Raw genomic sequence first — 19,106 nt, 5'->3', positions numbered from 1 at the left:
ACCAGTCTGCATTCCCACCAGCAGTGCAGAAGGGTTCCTTTTTCTCCACATCCTCTCCAACACTTGTTGTTTGTTGATTTGTTGATGATAGCCATTCTGACAGGTGTGAGATGGTAACGCATTGTCGTTTTGATTTGCATCTCTCGTATAATTAGTGACTTTGAGCAGGTTTTCATATGTCTTTCTGCCTTCTGTATGTCCTCTTTCGAAAAGTGTCTATCTAGGTCTGTTGCCCATTTTTTTATTGGATTGTTTATCTTCCTTTTGTTAAGTTTCATGAGATCCCTGTATATGTTGGAAATTAAACCCTTATCGGTGGTATCATTGGTAAATATGTTCTCCCATGTAGTGGGTCTTCTTGTTGTTTTTTTGATGGTTTCCTTTGCTGTGCAAAAGCTTTTTATTTTGATGTAGTCCCATTTGTTTATTTTCTCTTTAGTTTCCATTGCCCTAGGAGCATTATCAGAGAAGAAATTTCTTCGGCATATGTTTGCGATTTCGCTGCCTGTGGATTCCTCTAGTATTTTTATGGTTTCCCGTCTTACGTTTAAATCTTTTATCCATTTTGAGTTTATTTTTGTGTATGGTGTGAGTTGGTGATCTAGTTGCATCCTTTTGCATGTATCTGTCCAATTTTCCCAACACCATTTATTGAAAAGACTGTCTTGACTCCATTGTATGCTCTTGCCTCCTTTGTCGAATATTAATTGGGCATAGTGGATTGGGTCGATTTCTGGGGTCTCTATTCTATTCCATTGATCTATATGTCTGTTCTTGTGCCAGTACCAAGCTGTTTTAAGAACAGTGGCTTTGTAATACAGTTTGATATCTGGTATTGAGATCCCACCTACTTTGTGTTTTCTCAGGATTGCTGCAGCTATTCGGGGTCTTTTTTTATTCCAGATGAATTTTTGGAACGTTTGTTCTAGATTTGTGAAATATGCCCTTGGTAATTTAATGGGGATTGCATTGAATCTATAAATTGCTTTGGGTAGTATGGACATTTTGATGATGTTGATTCTACCAATCCATGAACACGGTATATTCTTCCATCTGTTTATGTCTTCCTCTATCTCTTTTTTCAGTGTCCTGTAGTTTTCAGCATATAAGTCTTTTACCTCCTTAGTTAAGTTTATTCCTAGGTATTTTAATTTTTTTGGTGCAATGGTAAATGGGATTGCTTCTGTAGTTTCACTTTCTGTAAGTTCACTATTGGTGTAAAGAAATGCCATGGATTTCTTAGCATTAATTTTGTATCCTGCTACATTGCCGAATTCATTTATTAAGTCTAATAATTTTTTGATGGAGTCTTTAGGGTTCTGTATGTACAGTATCATGTCATCTGCAAATAAGGACAGTTTTACTTCTTCTTTTCCAATCTGGATGCCTTTTATTTCTTCTTCGTGTCTGATCGCAATGGCTAGTACTTCCAGTACTATGTTGAACAGGAGTGGTGAGAGGGGGCATCCCTGTCTTGTTCCTGTTTTTAGGGGGAATGGTTTTAGTTTTTGCCCATTGATTATGATGTTGGCTGTGGGTTTGTCATATATGGCTTTTATTATGTTGAGGTATGATCCCTCAATTCCTATCTTGCTGAGAGTTTTTATCAAGAAAGGGTGTTGGATTTTGTCAAATGCTTTTTCCGCATCAATTGATATGACTATGTGGTTTTTTTCTCTCAATTTGTTTATGTGATGTATCACGTTTATTGATTTGCGGATATTGTACCATCCTTGCATCCCTGGGATAAATCCTACTTGGTCATGGTGTATGATCTTTTTGATGTACTGCTGGATCCGATTTGCTAGGATTTTGTTGAGGATTTTGGCATCTATGTTCATGAGGGATATTGGCCTATAGTTCTCTTTCATTGTATTGTCTTTATCTGGTTTTGGGATTAGGGTGATGTTGGCTTCATAGAATGAGCTGGGAAGTGTTCCTTCCTCTTGGATCTTTCGACATAGTCTGAGGAGGATGGGTTTTAGGTCTTCCTTGAATGTTTGGTAAAACTCCCCTGTGAAGCCATCTGGCCCCGGGCTTTTGTTTGCTGGAAGCTTTTTGATTACTGCTTCGATTTCCTCCATAGTTATTGGCCTATTGAGATTTTTAGATTCTTCCTGGTTAAGTTTTGGAAGGTTGTATTTATCTAGGAATATGTCCATTTCCTCCAGGTTGTCTAGTGCGTTGGAGTAGAGTTGTTCATAGTATTTTCTAACAATCCTTTGTATTTCTATGGGGTCTGTTGTTATTTCTCCTCTTTCATTTCTGATTTTGTTTATTTGGGTCCTCTCTCTTTGTTTCTTGGTGAGCCTGGCTAGAGGTGTATCAATCTTGTTTATCCTTTCAAAGAACCAGCTCTTGGTTTTGTTGATCTTTTGTATTGTTTTTTTGGTCTCTATGTCGTTTATCTCCGCTCTGATCTTTGTTATTTCCTTCAAAAGGAAGGAACTCTTACCATTTGCAACAACATGGATGGACCTGGAGAGCATCATGCTAAATGAAATAAGCCAGTCAGAGAAAGAAAAATATTACATGATCTCACTCATTTTTGGAATATAATGAACAACATAAACTGATGAACAAAAATAGAGCCAGAGGGTGGAAAAACATTTTAGAATATAATAGAAGTAATCCTGTTATTTGCAGATTTTTAATAGTTTTTACAACTTTTGTGATATCATAGTATGTTAGTATAGTTTTGATATTTTTATATTTAAAATCCTTTTTTTCTTGAAATATTAATGTTTATTGCATGTAATATTATTATATTTAAACCCTAGCTGGTTTTGCTCAGTGGATAGAGCATCGGCCTGTGGACTGAAGGGTCCCAGGTTCAGTTTCAGTCAAGGGCACATGCCCAGATTGTGGGCTCGATCCCCAGCGGGGGCCCATGTGCAGGAGGCAGCCGATCAATGATTCCCTCGCATCATTGATATTTCTATCTCTCTCCCTTCTCCCGTCCTCTCTGAAATAAAAAAAAAAAAAACAACAAAAAAAAACAATGGGAGTTCATGAACTCCTTTCTTTACAAGAGTTGGCTCAGATGGCAGAAGCACTGTGCGGGCAGACAATTCAGTGCAGAGGTGGCAGTTTCGTGCGGGTTTCTCTCTAAAGTGCAGTTTGTGTGCTAGTCCCCTGTGTAGAAATGGCTGCTAGGCTCTGGTTTTTTGTTTTTGTCTTTGAGCCCAGTTAGCCAACAGGAGCCCTTCTTAGGAGGCATCTTTTTCCTCAAGGTCCACACTAGGTAGGCCCACTTCGATCTCCACATCCTTGAGGGGCTCAAAAAAAATCACCTACATTTTAATATTTTCTACTGTGTATTCCATGAGGACTGTTGTTTACTAGGACTTGGTGGGTATTTGCCAGATTGAATGAAGAAATCTGTACCTGGCATTGCTTCTGGAAAGATCTGTGAAAATGAAGCCAGACCACAGACATTGAGGTTTCTTCTTCCATCATTAAATGTAGACCTGTGCTTATGTTTCTCTGCTTCAAGACTCCTAGGAATGCATTTGCTGTTCCATACGTCGAACATAAATACAGTCAACATTTGATATTTTTAATGCTATTACCTTTTTTTTTTGTAATAACTTGGAATCTTTTTACTGCTTTTATGTCATTCCCATTTTGATTATGAACATTCTGATAAAACTTTTTCATTGACTATACATCTCTTCATTAATACAAGGTGGGGCCAAAGTGGATTTACAGTTGTGAGTACACAAAACACAGTTCATTCTTACATTATTATTTATTAATTGTAGTATTTTCCATACGAACGACTGTAAGCCTACTTTTGCCCCAACCCTGCGTGTATCCAGTTAATCAAAGACTACATTAAGTATCTCTGAACAAATCTGTGGATTGACGGGACCTGTTCTGAGGATTTTGAGACGTGTGCCTCAATGTCAGTTTTGAGTGAGGTCTCAGAGACAGTAAGCTCAGAGCTCAGTGATTCATTCCATACAGAGCTTGGTTATCTGGACCCTTTAATTGTCTCCCTCTGCTCCTCCTCCATCCCCTTGTTTTGATCTTAATGGTCCTTAATTTAGGAGCTATTGTGGAAGAACGTTAAGAACCACTATACACAACATGGGAGCAGAAAAGGAGTTCTCTGTCTCGGCTCAGGGTGGAAAAATGAGGAAATTCCAGGTGCTGTTCCTGGAGAGGCGATGTTCCATGTTGATATCCTTCATGTTTGGAAACTGAAAGGAAAGATGTGTATGCTGTGAGGTTTTTCATAATTTGGTTATTTTTTTCTCTCTTTCTTTTACCAGGTTTCACCAAAACTCATGCCAATGCAGCAGATCACAATTTGAAACGTGGAATAAACATTGATCACAGACTGTGTGTTTTTCGTTTTAACCATGTAGAGTTTCAGTAATCATAACTGTATACTGAACAAGCAGCTTTTGACTAGGTTTTTCTAGCATTTTATGCTTTATACAGCCTGTTCTCAAGCGTGCTACGGCATTTTGATGAACAAAAAGAAAAAATACATATATGATTATAGTTTTTGTTTTATAAGTGCTTAGAAGGATGTCTTTACAACTGGTGCTCTCATTGAATTTTTCTCCATCTTCTGTGGTACGTACACTGAATCGCATGCAGTTTGCATCAAGATGGGCCTGTAGGGAGAGTTTCATTGATGTACTCTCCCTCCTAAAGAAATTGTGAAGAAAAAGAGTGAGGGAGAAAAGTGGCCCCTCCCCCAGGGTAACCAAGGCAGCATTGCACTGGGTCCTGAAGAGAACACGCAAGTGAATTTTGATTGGGAGGAATGCTGTCTTAACGATTGATTTTCCTTCGGCATTCTCTGACTTTTTGCGGGGAGCCTCTGATTGTGTGATTCCATCTTGTTTTCCTAGAGCACCTCTCTTCCTCCCACACTTTCTGTAACCAAATAGATGCCTAAGAAGGGAGGCAGGGGCATGTCTGTGTGGGAGGAGTAACTGTGCAGGAGGGAGACTCAGTGCAGGGCCTGTTGGTGCTGACATCCTACCTAAGTTGCCTTGACCAACCAACCAAGCAACCAACCAAGCAACCATCTGTGCTTTGCCAGTGCCTCAGTCATCTAGTCAGTTTCCTCATTGTGAAGCAGTGCAGTATTCGTATGTATCCAGAAGGTCCTTAAGAGCCTTTCTCTATGTTATTGAAGACCAGTGGGCAACTTGAACAATACCTGCTCTTCAGCCAAGAAGGGCTGTGGGGTAATTTATCATGAATCCATTGTCACAGTGAACACACAGGTGTGTTTTTTGTTTTTTGTTTGTTTTTTATTCTTTTCAGGCTCTCTTATTTCTGGTCAGAAAAGTTTCTAAATTTGAGTGCCTTTTCCTACAGAAGAATGTTTTCTTCTGACCAGACTACTTCCTTGAACAAAGTACTTTTAATTCAACTCTATGCAAGTAGGGGAAGTAAGGATGAGCAAATCTAGGATTTGAAGAGTGGTGATTGAATTTCTATTGTTAAAAAATAAACATAGTGGATTAGGTTTTGTAAGGAATAACTTCTTAGAGGTATCCTCAGTACCAAACAGTTGCTGCAGGGGTAACCCAGCAATATATGGGGTGAGAAGTCTGGGCACCCTAACGACAGGCCAGACTGCTGTTCGCCAGACAGAGGCGGGCATAGCAGAGGACGCTGTGTTATTCCTCTGGCTCCAGACATAGGGATTTATTCATGTTTTTTGGGTGATGGTTGTCATTGAAAGTCACTTTCTCTTCATATACAGCTATTGTGTGTCATGAATGGTATTAGAGGGAGGAGAAAGGCTTTTTTTAAAGAAGCACACTCCGTATATAAAATAGTCTTTTCTACCAGCTTCATGGTTGAAAGCATACTCTCCCAGTACTGGTAAAATGGATTCTTTAGAATTTGTGAGGCCTAGAGAATAATATATATCTACGTTAGAGTTATGATTAGGAAAAATGCGTGGTATTGATGATTGCTTTATTTGCAAGCTTATTTGCTTATCATTCCAGTCTGTTACTTTAAGACAATGTGTTTCTAAGAATGTTCTCAACTTTAAATGGCGAAACCTAAGCAGATGACTTTATATTCTTGATTAAAGAGTGCTATGGATATTAAGAAATGCAATAAGAAATACAATAAATATTTCAAATTTATATATATTGGTGTGATTGTCCTTTTTTTCTCATTTGGGAATGGTGTGATTACACATGGGAACTATACAACAGAATTGGTAGAATCACCAACAAAAGTCAGCACACTTTTCTAATCAAGTTGTTGCTTTTCTTTAAAAAAAAAATATATATTGTCTCTTATGAAAGAACAATGAAATGTTTACCTAAATAAATTTTGCACTTCGTTCCTTATCAGAGCCAATCATTTGTCTATAAAAATTGGCTATCCCCGGCTTCATATGTTAATATATATATTTGCTTTTATTTGACATTTCATTAGGATACACATACATTGGTTAGTTTTCTAGTGGTGTGTTGAGTTTGCTTGCATTTTGCACTGGCTTCAGTGCTAGTCTGCTGAGCAGCTGTGTTCTCCCCTGACAAGAGGCTCTCCCCTAGCCAAGAACTGGGTGTTTGCCCGGGACATCTCATTTTGGGTACCTGTCTTCTGTACACAGTGGTTATACCCAGGGGTATATGACCCAGGATGTACCAGTCAGGTTGTTTCTCCCATGTTTAAAAACAAAATGACAGAGAAGCCAATTTTCTTATTCCTTTCTAGTCACTAAGCCATGAGAATGTGAGTCTGATGCCAACACCCCTTCTCCCTTCTGCACCCCCAATCCCAACACACACCCCACCAGCTGAGCTCCAGCTGGAGAGAAGGAAGCTGAGTACAAAGAGCAATGTATTTGGAGCAGTAGGGAGGGAGTTTCCTGAGAGTGTTTGGGTTCCTGGCTCTGGATGTGCCTAAGACCAGCTTCCCTTTGTATGTGAGCCCATTTCCCTGAGCTGGGTCTTTGTCCCTTAAAACCAGAGTGTGAACTCAAACAACTTTTCTAATTCCCTAGTCCTAGGAGGATGTGGTCGCCTGTAGGAGTTAGGCAGAATGTGAGCAAAACTGCTTATACCTGGGCCCAGAGATGATGTGTTAAGACCATTTCTAGGTGGGTAGTAAGGTGGATAGAGGTTTTCTTTCTCTTGCAATTTCAGCATTGTAAGCACAGCTTTGAAAATTATTCCAATGGAAGTAAAAGAGAGATTTATCCAATGGATAGGTTTGTTTGCACTAACCTCCTCCCTTTCCTCACGGGCTGTGGTCTTGAGTTTCTTAAGCTTATTTTCAGATTCTCCATCTTTAAAATGGAGAGAGTATACAATTTTCCATCATGATTCTCTAAGATGTGATTAATATATCTGGTTGTAAAATACTGATAGGTCTTTAAAATGCTGTACCAGAATATTACCTTGGGCCAGAATTGTCAGTTTTTCTTGTCCTTTTAAAGGCAATCTTGAACTCTAGTATTTCTGAAATAAGATATTCAAGGAAATTGCTATTGGCTTGGCCATCTGGATTCTCTTTGCATATTTATCAACTCTCATTATCCCAAGAAATCTATTTGTGTGTGCTTGGCAAACTAGTTGTTAAATAAAATTTTAAAAGCAGGATTCAGACTACAATATAGCTGTTAAGTGCTGTGTTGTCGTTCCCGCTGCTCAAAATAAAGTTATTTCTTAACTATACCTGTCTGCTAGACTCCTGTAGCAGCCAGGGATGCTTGGTCTCATACATAATAAAAAAAAAAAAAGAAAAGAAAAAAAAATTTTTAGTAAAGGAGTGAATAAATTAAAGAGCAGATAAATTAATTCAATGGCATGGGATCATAGTCATTCACAATTCAGTTTTTCCTTTTTAATATGTAACTCTAAATAATAACAGCAAATATACACAAAATTGGTTTGGTGATATGCCAGTAACCATTTAGGTTCTCCCTCCACCCCCTCTCAAATTGGTAAATAATATTTTTTTAAAAAAGAAATATTAATTATAATGGGATTGGAGTGATGAGGAATTGGAAAGTCAGAAAGCAAGAGAAGTTGAAATAACATGAATAGTGGGTGTAAGGACCAGCCACACCCGTAGTGTTGACAAAGAGCATCCAAGGAAGACGCCTCCAGGACCAAGATCCAGACCTGTGGGGAGGCGCACAACAGCTGGGCTTGCTGGGTCGCAGAGAAGTCACGTGGTGCTGGGCCAGCAGAACTGCAGGAAGTCTGCCTCTGAGGTGCCAGAGAAAGCTGACTCCTGGGGGAGCCACATTTCGGTAGTTGCCACAAAGCCTCCTGGAATGATTCCAGGGAAGCTGCTCACAGGGAGGTGTCTCTTGGAGATGCTCACTGCAGAGCCATCCCAGGGAGTGCTGGGGGGAGCTGCCGCCCCTGGGTCCCGTTGGCCACCAGGCACAGCAGGTGCCAGGACCTGGAGCGGCCTATTGGGCAGCAGTTTCTGGATGCTGGAGAAGCCGTGTGTGCTGCTGGGGTTGGGCAATGGAGAAACCAAGAGCTGCAGCATCCATTTGAGAGAGCAACACCATCCAGGAGGAGAAACTTCCTCCTCCACTGTCTCTCCAGCACCTTCTACTGACAACCCTTAGCATCCTGCCAGGTGGCAGTGAAGGGCGGGTTTGGAGCTGGAAGGCAAGAAATTGATAGCTGGCATGAGCACCTGCCTGAGCAAGCAGCATGCTAGGTGCCAGGGGTATGGAGTGGAGAGAAATAGCTCTTAAATAATTGCATTTAAGAGTAAATTCATAATTGTGTTGAGTTTTCTTTTATGTGAAGGAAAGTATGTGTATCATGAAAGACTGTTCAGAGGGTCTTGAAATTAGATTTCATACTATCACCTGCTCAGCACATTTTTAAATAGGACACAGGTTGTTCAGTAAAATGTTTAGAAAAAAAGCAGCTTTTTAAATGAATCAAAAACAAACAAAAAAGCAAAACACAAAACATTGAGATCAAGTAATTTATGAATTATGAATTATGATCTGTACAAAATCCAAAGGAATTCTACCATAAACAATGCCATACTCCTGGTAAGGACTGGTTGGAGGACAATCTCTTATGCGTGGTTTGAGAAAATCTGAAGTTTCTGTGAGAGAGAGTTATGGGAAGGATACGAAGTAGAACAATCCTGGTCCAGAGTAAGGGGCACACCAATCAAAGGCCATTGTCATTTGAGTGTCGAAGTCTTATTGTGGAAGGCTATTACATAGATGCAATCTGTTCTGAAGGGGTCAATTGAAATACTGTGGTGACTCAGGAAATGCAGCCATGAGACTCGCTGACCAGACTGAGCCAGCTGTGGTTTCAGAAAAGAAGCAAGTGGGACATGACCTCATTGTCGTCTGCAGGATCCACGAGAGGCGGAACTGTTTCAGGGACACAGAGCTGGTGGTGGAACTGGACATGGTTACAGAAGTTAACTTGGGCATAAACTGAAAAGTCACTTCTTATGGTGGAAGGGAAAAAAATGAGGACTTAAAGTCAAAAAAATAACTGACCCATGTGTTTATCTCATATGACTTTTTTACAAAGAAGGTAGCATCTTTCTCATTTTATGGAGACCATAGCACAAAAGGTCATTCTGCCAATCTGTAAAGTGACATCTAGACCAGAAAGAGTAATTATGTTAAAAATAATTCAATAAAACATTCTAAGAAGTACACCTGCCTAATAGATCATGTTCTGCAAGCACTGATCCCCCCCCCCCCCCGAATATACAAAAAGGGACCATTTTTGAACCTTTGCTCCACATTCAATTTAAAGTCTTCAGGTTAGACAATTTCATGACTTGACCTTGTCAAGGAAAGGTATTGATTCATGGGTAAAGTTATATGATATAGGGATTTGCTTAAAAATACCCCAGAAAATAATAACAAAAGTTGGAAAAATAAATGAAATAATATTGACAAAATTTGGGTAATTCTTGAAGCTGGAGGCAATGGGTACACGAGAGTTCACTATACTATTCACCTAGTTTATGTTTGAAATTTTTTATATTACACAGTTTTCAGAGGAAGTTTATAAATGCAGTATCCATTTCAGCATCTTTATAATAACCACAGTCATGAATAAGGAGATTTGGTGATGGTCCATTGGATTTTGGATAAAAAGTCTAGTTAAGAGGAACTGGAGTCTCAAAGGAGGAGAGACGAGGGGGATGGATTTTAAAAATCAAGTTTATTTAATTTTTTTAATCATTAATAAAGTAAATATTGGTTTAAATAGGAGAATTAAAACAAGGGCCAAAAGTATGTAAAGACAACATCATTAGCCATTGGGGAAATGCAAATTAAAGCCACAATGAGATATCGCCACACACCTATCAGAATAACTACAATAAAATATAGTGTCAATGCCAAATTCTGGATGTGGACACTAAATAAATCCCATATTACTGTTGGGAAGGTAAGATAGTATAGCCACTTGGGAGAACAGTTGGCAGTTTTGTTTTATTTTTTAAAACTAAACATGCAGTTATCATATGGCCTACCAAATATACCATTAGGCATTTATCCCAGAAAAATTAAAACTTTTATTTATACACAAATGTCTATAGTAGTTTTATTAATAAAAGCCAAAGTCTGGAAGCTGGCCTGGATGTTCTTCAATGGGTAAATGTTAAACCAAACTGCAGTAAATCTAAGACATGGAACACGACTCAGCAGTAAAAAGGAATGAACTATTAATACACATAACAGCGAGGATGAATCTCCAGGAAATTATGCTGAGTGGAAAAAGCCAAACCTAAAGATTATATGCTGTATTATTTCACTTGTGTCATCTTTGAAATGACAAACTTTTAGGAATGGAGAACAGATGGTGGTTAGCAGGGGTTAGGGACCTGGGAGGGAGAGAGGAGGGCAGGTGGGTGTGGTGATAACAGGATCACATGAGGGATCCTTGTGGTGATGGGACTGTCTTTATCGTAACTGTGGTGATAGATATATGTATGCACATGTGTGATAAAATTGTACAGAAATAAATATATAGGCAGGTACACAAATGAGCACAAGTAAAGCTGGAGAAATGGGGATAAGATTGGTGGATTGTATGAATGTCATTAACCTGGTCCTGATGTAGTATAGTTTAAATGTTTTTTATTTTTCAATTACTGTTGATGTACAATATTATCTTAGTATCAGGTGTAAAACATAGTGACTAGGCATTTATATAACTTATGAAGCGATCACCCAGATAAATCAAGTACCCATCTAACACCATACATAGCTATATTCTAATGTAGTTTTGCAAGATAATACCATTGGAGGAAAACAGGTAATAGGAAATTGGAGATCTCAGTATTATATATAGTATATTTCTTTCAGCTGCATGAAAATATGGAATTATCTCAATAAAAATGTAAATGAAAATAATATGTGTAAAAATAACTAAAAGTTCAAATACTGCTTTTAAGTCTGCTCAAAACCTTGGTGGATATTCTTGCTGACTTTTAAAAATACATATTTTTATTGATTTCAGGAGGAAGGGAGAGGGAGAGAGAGATAGAAACATCAATGATGAGAGAGAATCACTGATCGGCTGCCTACTGGAGATCAAGCCTGCAACCTGGGCATGTGCCCTGACCAGAATTGAACCGTAACTTCTTGGTTCATAGGTCAATACTCAACCACTGAGCCACACTGGCTGGGTTTGCTGGACTTCTTTTTTCCACCTGGAATTAAAAAAAAAAGTTGTAATCTCTCCATTAATAATAGGAAGTAGTTTGCTTTGTTTTACCTAGGAATGCCACCCCCTACTAGTAGGATGTCTCTGAACAAGTTTCTTAACCACACTGGCTCTGTTTTCTAATATGTTAAAGGGCTGTTGTTACTATTAAAAATATATCTTAAGTGCCTGAGACATGGTACCACTTAAAAATTCTCCTTCATATTAAAGATAGTTTTTCACTTGAAGAATTTTTCAGGACCCCTACCTGTCCACTTTTACTCTCTCTTTTGTCTTTGGAAATTTTCTTGTATATTTGTGTGTCCCCTGGAACATAAAAAATATTTATGTAAAATAAGATCTCTAGTGAAAAAAAATAATTCAGAGAGAAAGCTTGAAACCAATGGCCAAAAGAGATATTGGATTATCTGTGGTTTTTGATGATCTGTCCTCTTTCTGGCCAATTATAGCATACAAGACCAAGAATTACTGGCATTGAAATTAACGGCAGTTTAAAAATGCTGAACCATTAGGACATTAAAGATGAATATACACACCCCTGGTGGCTACTCACTAGTCATTCACCCCCAGGGACACCTGTTGATTTGGAATGTGAAAGTACTAGGTGAGAGCTCGTTTGTGCCCTGTAATGAGAAGTTATGAAAAACTTACATGCATTTCCAGATCCATCTGCTTCAGTGAAGCAAAGAGCATTTTTAAGGTAAAAGGAGAAAAATAACTCTTAAAAAAGCAAGAAGGAGATTTTTCTACTTCCAGTAATGTTGGCGTAGATTGCTAATGATAAAACTAGCCACAGAAAGCAACAAGGAACGCTAGGTAGAAAACCCGCCCCTGCCCACCTCCACCACCACCACAAAGAAAATGTTAGAGGGTGTCAAACAGCACACAGTGAGGCTGCAACTTTCGGAGGCAAAAGAGAAGCACAGGAGGTTAGTCAGATTTTTAAGCTTGAAATTCCATGGCATTCCCCCCTTGCAGTATTTGCCAATTTATAATATTTGTGAAGGCAGAACACTGGGAAAGTAAATATAAAGTGACAGCTAAGAGTCTGAAAGGCTTAGAAGAGCTTAAACTGCCATATGAATTTAGAGACAAAAATTAGAAATCAGGGCTAGCTGAAAAGAGAGGGTCCTAGTCAACAGCCTAGAAATGCAACTTCTTCCCCAGGAGAGCTATACCTGAGGAGTACGGGGGGACCAGAAAGAGACAAGCTTCTGTAAAGATGAAAACATCTCTCCAAAACATGTCTGTTCCTGAGTGGATTAAGGTGATCTGTCTAAAACCTGACTCCTCAACAGAAAGAAAACAGTAACTCCTTTCAAGCAGACCTCCAATTATTGCCACAATTTTTAACAGACAGGTGATCCAGATGTTGGAATCATCAGATTTAAAAAAAAAGATGAGTATATTCAAGAAAATAGATGAGGAGGTAGAATTTAACCAGAGAAACCCTAACCTATACTGAAATGAAGAACTCAGTGCAGCCTCCCTGGGACCACAGGAATATCTGCTCCCAGGCACCAGACACAGCTGCAGGTCTGGACGAGATAAAACAATGCATTTCTTCCAGAGGCTCTAGATTTCCTCAGAGGCACTGAGCCTTGTTTGAAAGACTGTTGGCCTGAGAGAACCCACATTCCTCGCTTAGCTTCTGTGTGCCCTGATCACAGGTAACTCACTGTCACCTCCAAAGACTGACTAGTAATCTAAATCCTATCTACATTTTGGAGAATGCATTTGTAGAAAGAAATGGATTCCATTCTTCCTTCTATTCTTTTTCTTGACCCCATTCACATCTTCTTCGCCTCTGGATCAGCCAAATCTACTCTGCTATAATAATTATTTCCATGTAGTGACTATCTATTATGTGTTAGATCTTGGCGAGAGGTGTCATGCCTGTCTTGTTTCATATCTTCTCATTTACCCTACAAGATTGAAGAAACAGTGGCTTGGAGAAGTAGTGAAATTGCTGGAGACTCTCCAGTGAGTAAATGGTAAAGAAAGGCTTTCACTGTAGGCATGTTTAGTTCCAAAGCCTGTCATAAGCTTGAGGGAAAACCAGGAGTTAAAGGTGGCCTAAACAATGAAAACTATCACCTTGGTTGGCTATTCCTCAATGGTGCCAATAGCATGCCACAATAGTCGGCAAGGATCTGGCTTCTTACAACTGTATGGGAGTTTCCATTGAAATACAGTTGTTATGAAGATTGCCTAGTTTAGGAACAAAAAGCAAACAAAATCCCAAGCTTTAGCTGGAACTTTGAAGATAAAAAAGCTTTAGAAAAAAAATAAGAACTTATTGTTTAAAATGCTATTGAATGAGTTTCCGGGAATACCTACTGTTATTTATTTATTTTTTTTTAAACTTAGTGTTCTTTTAAAAGCATAGGACGGCTAGCAATTTCAGGAGGGATGGTAGGAGTCTTGTTCAATTAACTTTCCTAAATTGTGAGCAGAAATGTTATATGAAACCCAAGGTAAGAGCTCTTCTGGAAAAGGCAATTGCCAATCAACAGCCATTGTTCATTTGTTTGTTGATTCATTCAATACTTTTCATTTTTAGTGTTGAAATACATAGAGGTGTGCATAAATCAAATGTAATGATTTTAAAGAATGGTTGTGAATCAAACACTCAAGTAACACAAGGAATATAACAATACCAGTTCATTAGAAGATACCCTCCTCAGTGCCTTTTCCCAATCAGGTCTCATTGAAAAGGTACCTTTTAAATGATGACTGAAGGAGGTGAGAGAGGGAGACATGTGTTTCTGAGGGAAGAACATTCTAGACAGAGGGAGCAGAGCTTTAACAGCTGTGAGGCAGCAACCTCTGTGATGTGTTCAAGAACAGTAGGAGTCCAGTTCGACTTGAATAAAGATAACGAGGAAGAGTTTTATGAAATGAGGCCAGAGACAAAAGGGGCCTGATCCTGTAGCCTTGTAGGTCTTTCAGAACTTTCTTCTTCTTCCTTTGTTAAATATATTTTTATTGGTTTCAGAGAGGAAGGGACGGGAAGAGAGAGATAGAAACATGAATGATGAGGGATTCACCAATCAGCTGCCTCCTGCACACCCCACACTGGGTATCGAGTGCACTCTGGGCATGTGACCTTACCTGACCGGGAATCAAAAGGTGACCTCCTGGTTCATAGGTTGATGCTCAACCACAGAGCCAGAAGCCACACCTGCCCGGCCAGGACTGTGTCTTTATTCTGATGGAAATAAGAGCCATTGGCATGTTTTGAACAGAACAGTCTCATGAACTGATTTACATGGGTAAGGGATCAATCTGGCTGAGGGCAGAAGCAGAAGACAGGTGTGAAAGACCGTTGCAGCAATCCAAGCAAAAGATGATGTTGGTTTAGCTTAAGTTGGTGGCAATGCAAGTAGTGAGAAGAAGCCAGATCATCTGTGTAATTTGGACAGGATTGGCTTACATATCTATGATAACTTACATCTGCTTCAGTATTATGTTCACTAATACGTGCTCACACTTACCACTTTATATGCTCTTTATTCCCTTTTGCATCATAGATCTATCTGTGATCACATTCCTTCTTCCTTTAGATTTTCCTTTTGAGAAGGCCTGCAGGTAGCCAACTTTTCCTTTTTCTGAGACTGAGTTTTTTTTCCCTTCCCTTGGTTGACAAGTATTTTCTCTCAGCAAATCAGAGCTATCACTTCAATCTTCTACAGTGTCCATGGTGAGTCCAAATGTAACTTTTGATGGTAATCATCTTTTTCTCTCCTAGTGCCTTAAAATTCCCAGTGGTCTTTGTTGTTGAGCAATTTCTCTATGATAAGACTAGATAGGGTTTGCTTTATATTCATCCTGCTTGGTATTCTTTAAGATTCCTAAATCTATGAATCAATATCTAGTATCAATCATGGAAAATGTCAGCCATTATCTCTTCAAATATTGCCTCAGTTTCCTCCTTCTTCTTCTCTTTCTGGACCTTCACTCTATCTTCTCTGTCTTTGGCTGTTTATTCAGACTTTTCATCTCTTGTCTGTGCTGCATTTTGAAGTGTTTCCTTTGGCCTATTTTTCAGTTTACAATGTCTTTGTTCAGAAGTATCTAATCTGCTGATAAATCCGTTTGTTGAGTTTTCTATTGCTGGTATTATATTTATCATTTCTGAAAGTACTCTCTCATTGTCATTCAAATCTCTTACACTGTACTTTATGTTTCATATTTCCTGAAAATATTGTCAGTTTTGTATTTGATTTATTTTAAATTGTGGGTCTTATTACTTCAATATTTGAAAATTGAAGAGCTCCATTTCTGCTCAAATTTCTGCTCAATTTTATTCATGAAGACGTGTTTCTTTGGATATTTTTGGGTTTTGACTATGTGCATTCTCCTTACAAAAGTATTGTTTAGTTAATAGATTTTATATTTTAGAGCATTTTTAGGTTTACAACAGAACTGAATGAAAGCACAGAGTTGTTAACAAACCCCTTTTGCCCCCATGCACAGATTCTCCCACCATCAATATCCTGTAGCAATGTAACACATTTATTACAGGTTTTTAGTGAATTTCAATTTAGTTTGCAAATCTGAATAATGACCAGTTTTTGTTTATAACTTGTCAGGGACATTTCTCCCTTTTTTGTTCAGCACCAAAGCAACTTTCCTTGAAGTGCCCTCCTGTTGAGAAAAGTAGTTTATATCTGGTCAGACTCACTCTGAAAATGAAGCTTCGAAGGAAAAGGTCTCCCATTAAACTCTCCACTTGACAGCTTTCTGTTTCTGTACCAGGGAGGCCATGAAAACCGAAGTTCAGATTTACAAGGCTTAGCAAATGTTCTCAGGGCAAGATTGGCTTCCTCCTACAAGAAAATAAACTTACCTGTGTTTTCTACCACAGGTAGAATTTGGCCTGAAAATCCCACCCTACCCCCAACCTTGCAATGTCTTCAATGCAATTAATAAGGCTTAAAAATATTTTCCTGTCTTTTTAGTTTTCGTTGGATACCTGACCACACATCTTATCAGAGACAGAAGTCCATTCCTTTATTTGCTCAATCAGCAAACAATATCTGAATATCTCCATGGTGGTGGATATTTGGGGCAGGCAATGATGCGTTAGTATTATTCCTGCCCTTGATGTGTTTATTTTTTTCTTTATTGATTAAGGTATTACATCCTTGAGGAGTTTATAATCAAGTATAGGAGGAAGTGCATAAAGACTACTCAGGCAAAATTTTGCTGAACTGTTGAGAAGTTCAATATTATTTATAATTCAGTCTTCCTGTATTTTTCCCAAAAGCAATTGGAATAATTAAGAACTCAGCTTTGTGGTGAGGGACCCATGAATCATTATTCTGTACAAGCACCCCAATTTTCCCCAGTTTCTAAGAGATAACAAAGCTCCAATAGAAAGGGACTGAGGGACAGAACTGGGGTGGAGATGGGGGTTTCAAGGATGTTGTTGCCAGTATAAACCCTGTTCTCTTGGGCCATTAAAATGCTAATATATGGTCTGCCTTTGCCTGTTATCTGAACCTGCTTCATTCATGTGAACCATGAGTTTGACCTTCCTGGGAAGCCTGGTCTCCCCAACATTGTCAAGGAGATCTTATGGGTGTCATTTTTCATACTAATCCTAGCAATAGATGTCACTTCGTTGGGTCAATTATTTTAAAGTTCCATGTGATCATAGAGGAGTTCTATGGACATTAAAAATCTGAATGGGACCTGCACCAGCCATAAATGTTAGGGTTCATTTGATACTTTGAGATATGTTTTTTAAACCCAGGAAAATACTTAATACATTTTTTCATGATTAATAGAATCAATTTTATTTGTATAGCAGAGAAAAAAAATCTAACAAATCAACTTTAAATCTTGAGTTATTTAATACCATATCTATATACACACTATTCTGGGAACAGCAGATCTGAAAGGCAAACCAAGGTTAATGTTCTGGCAATCAGCTAAAGGTAATTGATTGAGATATTTCAGAGGAAAATAAAACTATTTTGACAGTTTTCATTAGGATTACAACATGACAGTCAAAGGACTACCTAATTTGTCGCTAATCATGACAAATTGTTGTTAATACCATCTTACAGATGCATTGCACATCTGAGAGACAATCCCTGAACACATTAAAGCACAGATTAGAGAAACAGCCTCCTCCCCACTAGCCAGACCTTAGCATTCTTAAAATAGAAATACAACAGTAGTTTACTTCAAATAAAGTTCAAAGGCATGTTTAACGCCTTAAATTTAGACAATAAGCAAAGATCTAAAACTATAAGGACTATTGAAAAGCAATGTTCTAGAAACTTTCACCAACTAATTGTAGCCCACATGAGTAATTTTTCTTTTTCTTTCTTTCTTTTTTTTGAGAGAATGACTCACTAATGAGAAAATGTTGCCTTGCTCACAGACTATGCATTACATACTTGATGCAAATAAATCCTTTATCACTTTAGAATGGGTCATAAAGTCACAAGTTGAAGGGCAAGAAGGAAACTCTTTCCATTTGCACACACATCTTAAGGTAGATTTGGGAGAGGTTGCCCAGCATTCTAGTAAGACAGCTTTGGCAGCTTTCACTTCCCTAGCCTTGAGATCGTGTGTCTGTGTATCTGTGAGTGCTGGAAGAAAAGATCAGGGAAGAGAAAGTCCTGGGAGTGGGCTTGAGAAGCTGTATAACTTTGGGCCATTTTTATTTCCTGCTGAGAATCCAAGGAAACTCTAGAAAAGTAGTCTGGAGAGAGGAGCCGGGTGAGCCTGGTGAGAGGCCATCTAGAAAAGGAACATGAAATTGGAAAGTCTGTTTTTTGTTGTTCTTGTTTTAATTCTTTTTTTAAAAATTATTTTTCAATTACAGTTTACATTTAATATTATGTGGTATTGATTTCAGGTGTACAACATAGTGGTTAGACAATCATAAACTTTATGAAGTGTCCCCCCTTGATGTTTTCAGTACCTAACTGAATATTGTATTGTTATTACAATATTATTGACTACTTTCCCTAAGCTGTACTTTACATCTCCATGGTTATTTTGTAGCTACCAATTGTATTTCTTAATCCATCACCCTTTTCACCAAGTCCCACTGGCAACCATCAGTCTGTTTTGTGTGTCTACAAGTCTGTTTCAATTTTATTTGTCCATTTATTTTGTTTTTTAGATTCCACAATAACTGAAATCATGTGGTATTTATCTTTCTCTGACTGACTTGTTTCACTTAGCATAATGCCCTTTAAGTCCATCCATGCCGTTGCAATTGGAAGGATTTCATTCTTTTTATGGCTGAGTAATAGCCCATTGTATATGTGTACCACAGCTTTTTTATCCACGTGTCTACTGATGGGCACTTGGGATGCTTCCATATCTTGACTATTGTCAGTAACACTGTAATAATCATAGGGGTGCATTTCTTTCAAAGTAGTGTTTTGGGTTTCTTTGGAT

General features: G+C 38.4%; 1 protein-coding gene across 1 annotated transcript in view; it reads left to right on the top strand.

Annotated features, from left to right (window-relative positions):
* OXCT1 (3-oxoacid CoA-transferase 1) overlaps window positions 1–6,132 on the top strand; it is a 128,606-nt gene extending 122,474 nt beyond the window's left edge. Inside the window, exon 17 of the mRNA XM_081089001.1 lies at window positions 4,278–6,132. Coding sequence (XP_080945127.1) covers window positions 4,278–4,319 — 42 coding nt within the window. The 3' untranslated portion in view covers window positions 4,320–6,132. The remainder of the gene's footprint in view (window positions 1–4,277) is intronic.
* Window positions 6,133–19,106: the final 12,974 nt, after the last annotated feature.

This window comes from Myotis nattereri (assembly GCF_964212035.1).
Source record: "Myotis nattereri genome assembly, chromosome: 4".
NCBI classification, from domain to species: Eukaryota; Metazoa; Chordata; class Mammalia; order Chiroptera; family Vespertilionidae; genus Myotis; species Myotis nattereri.
Note: the sequence above shows the minus strand (reverse complement) of the source record. Positions and strands in the feature narration are given on the sequence as shown.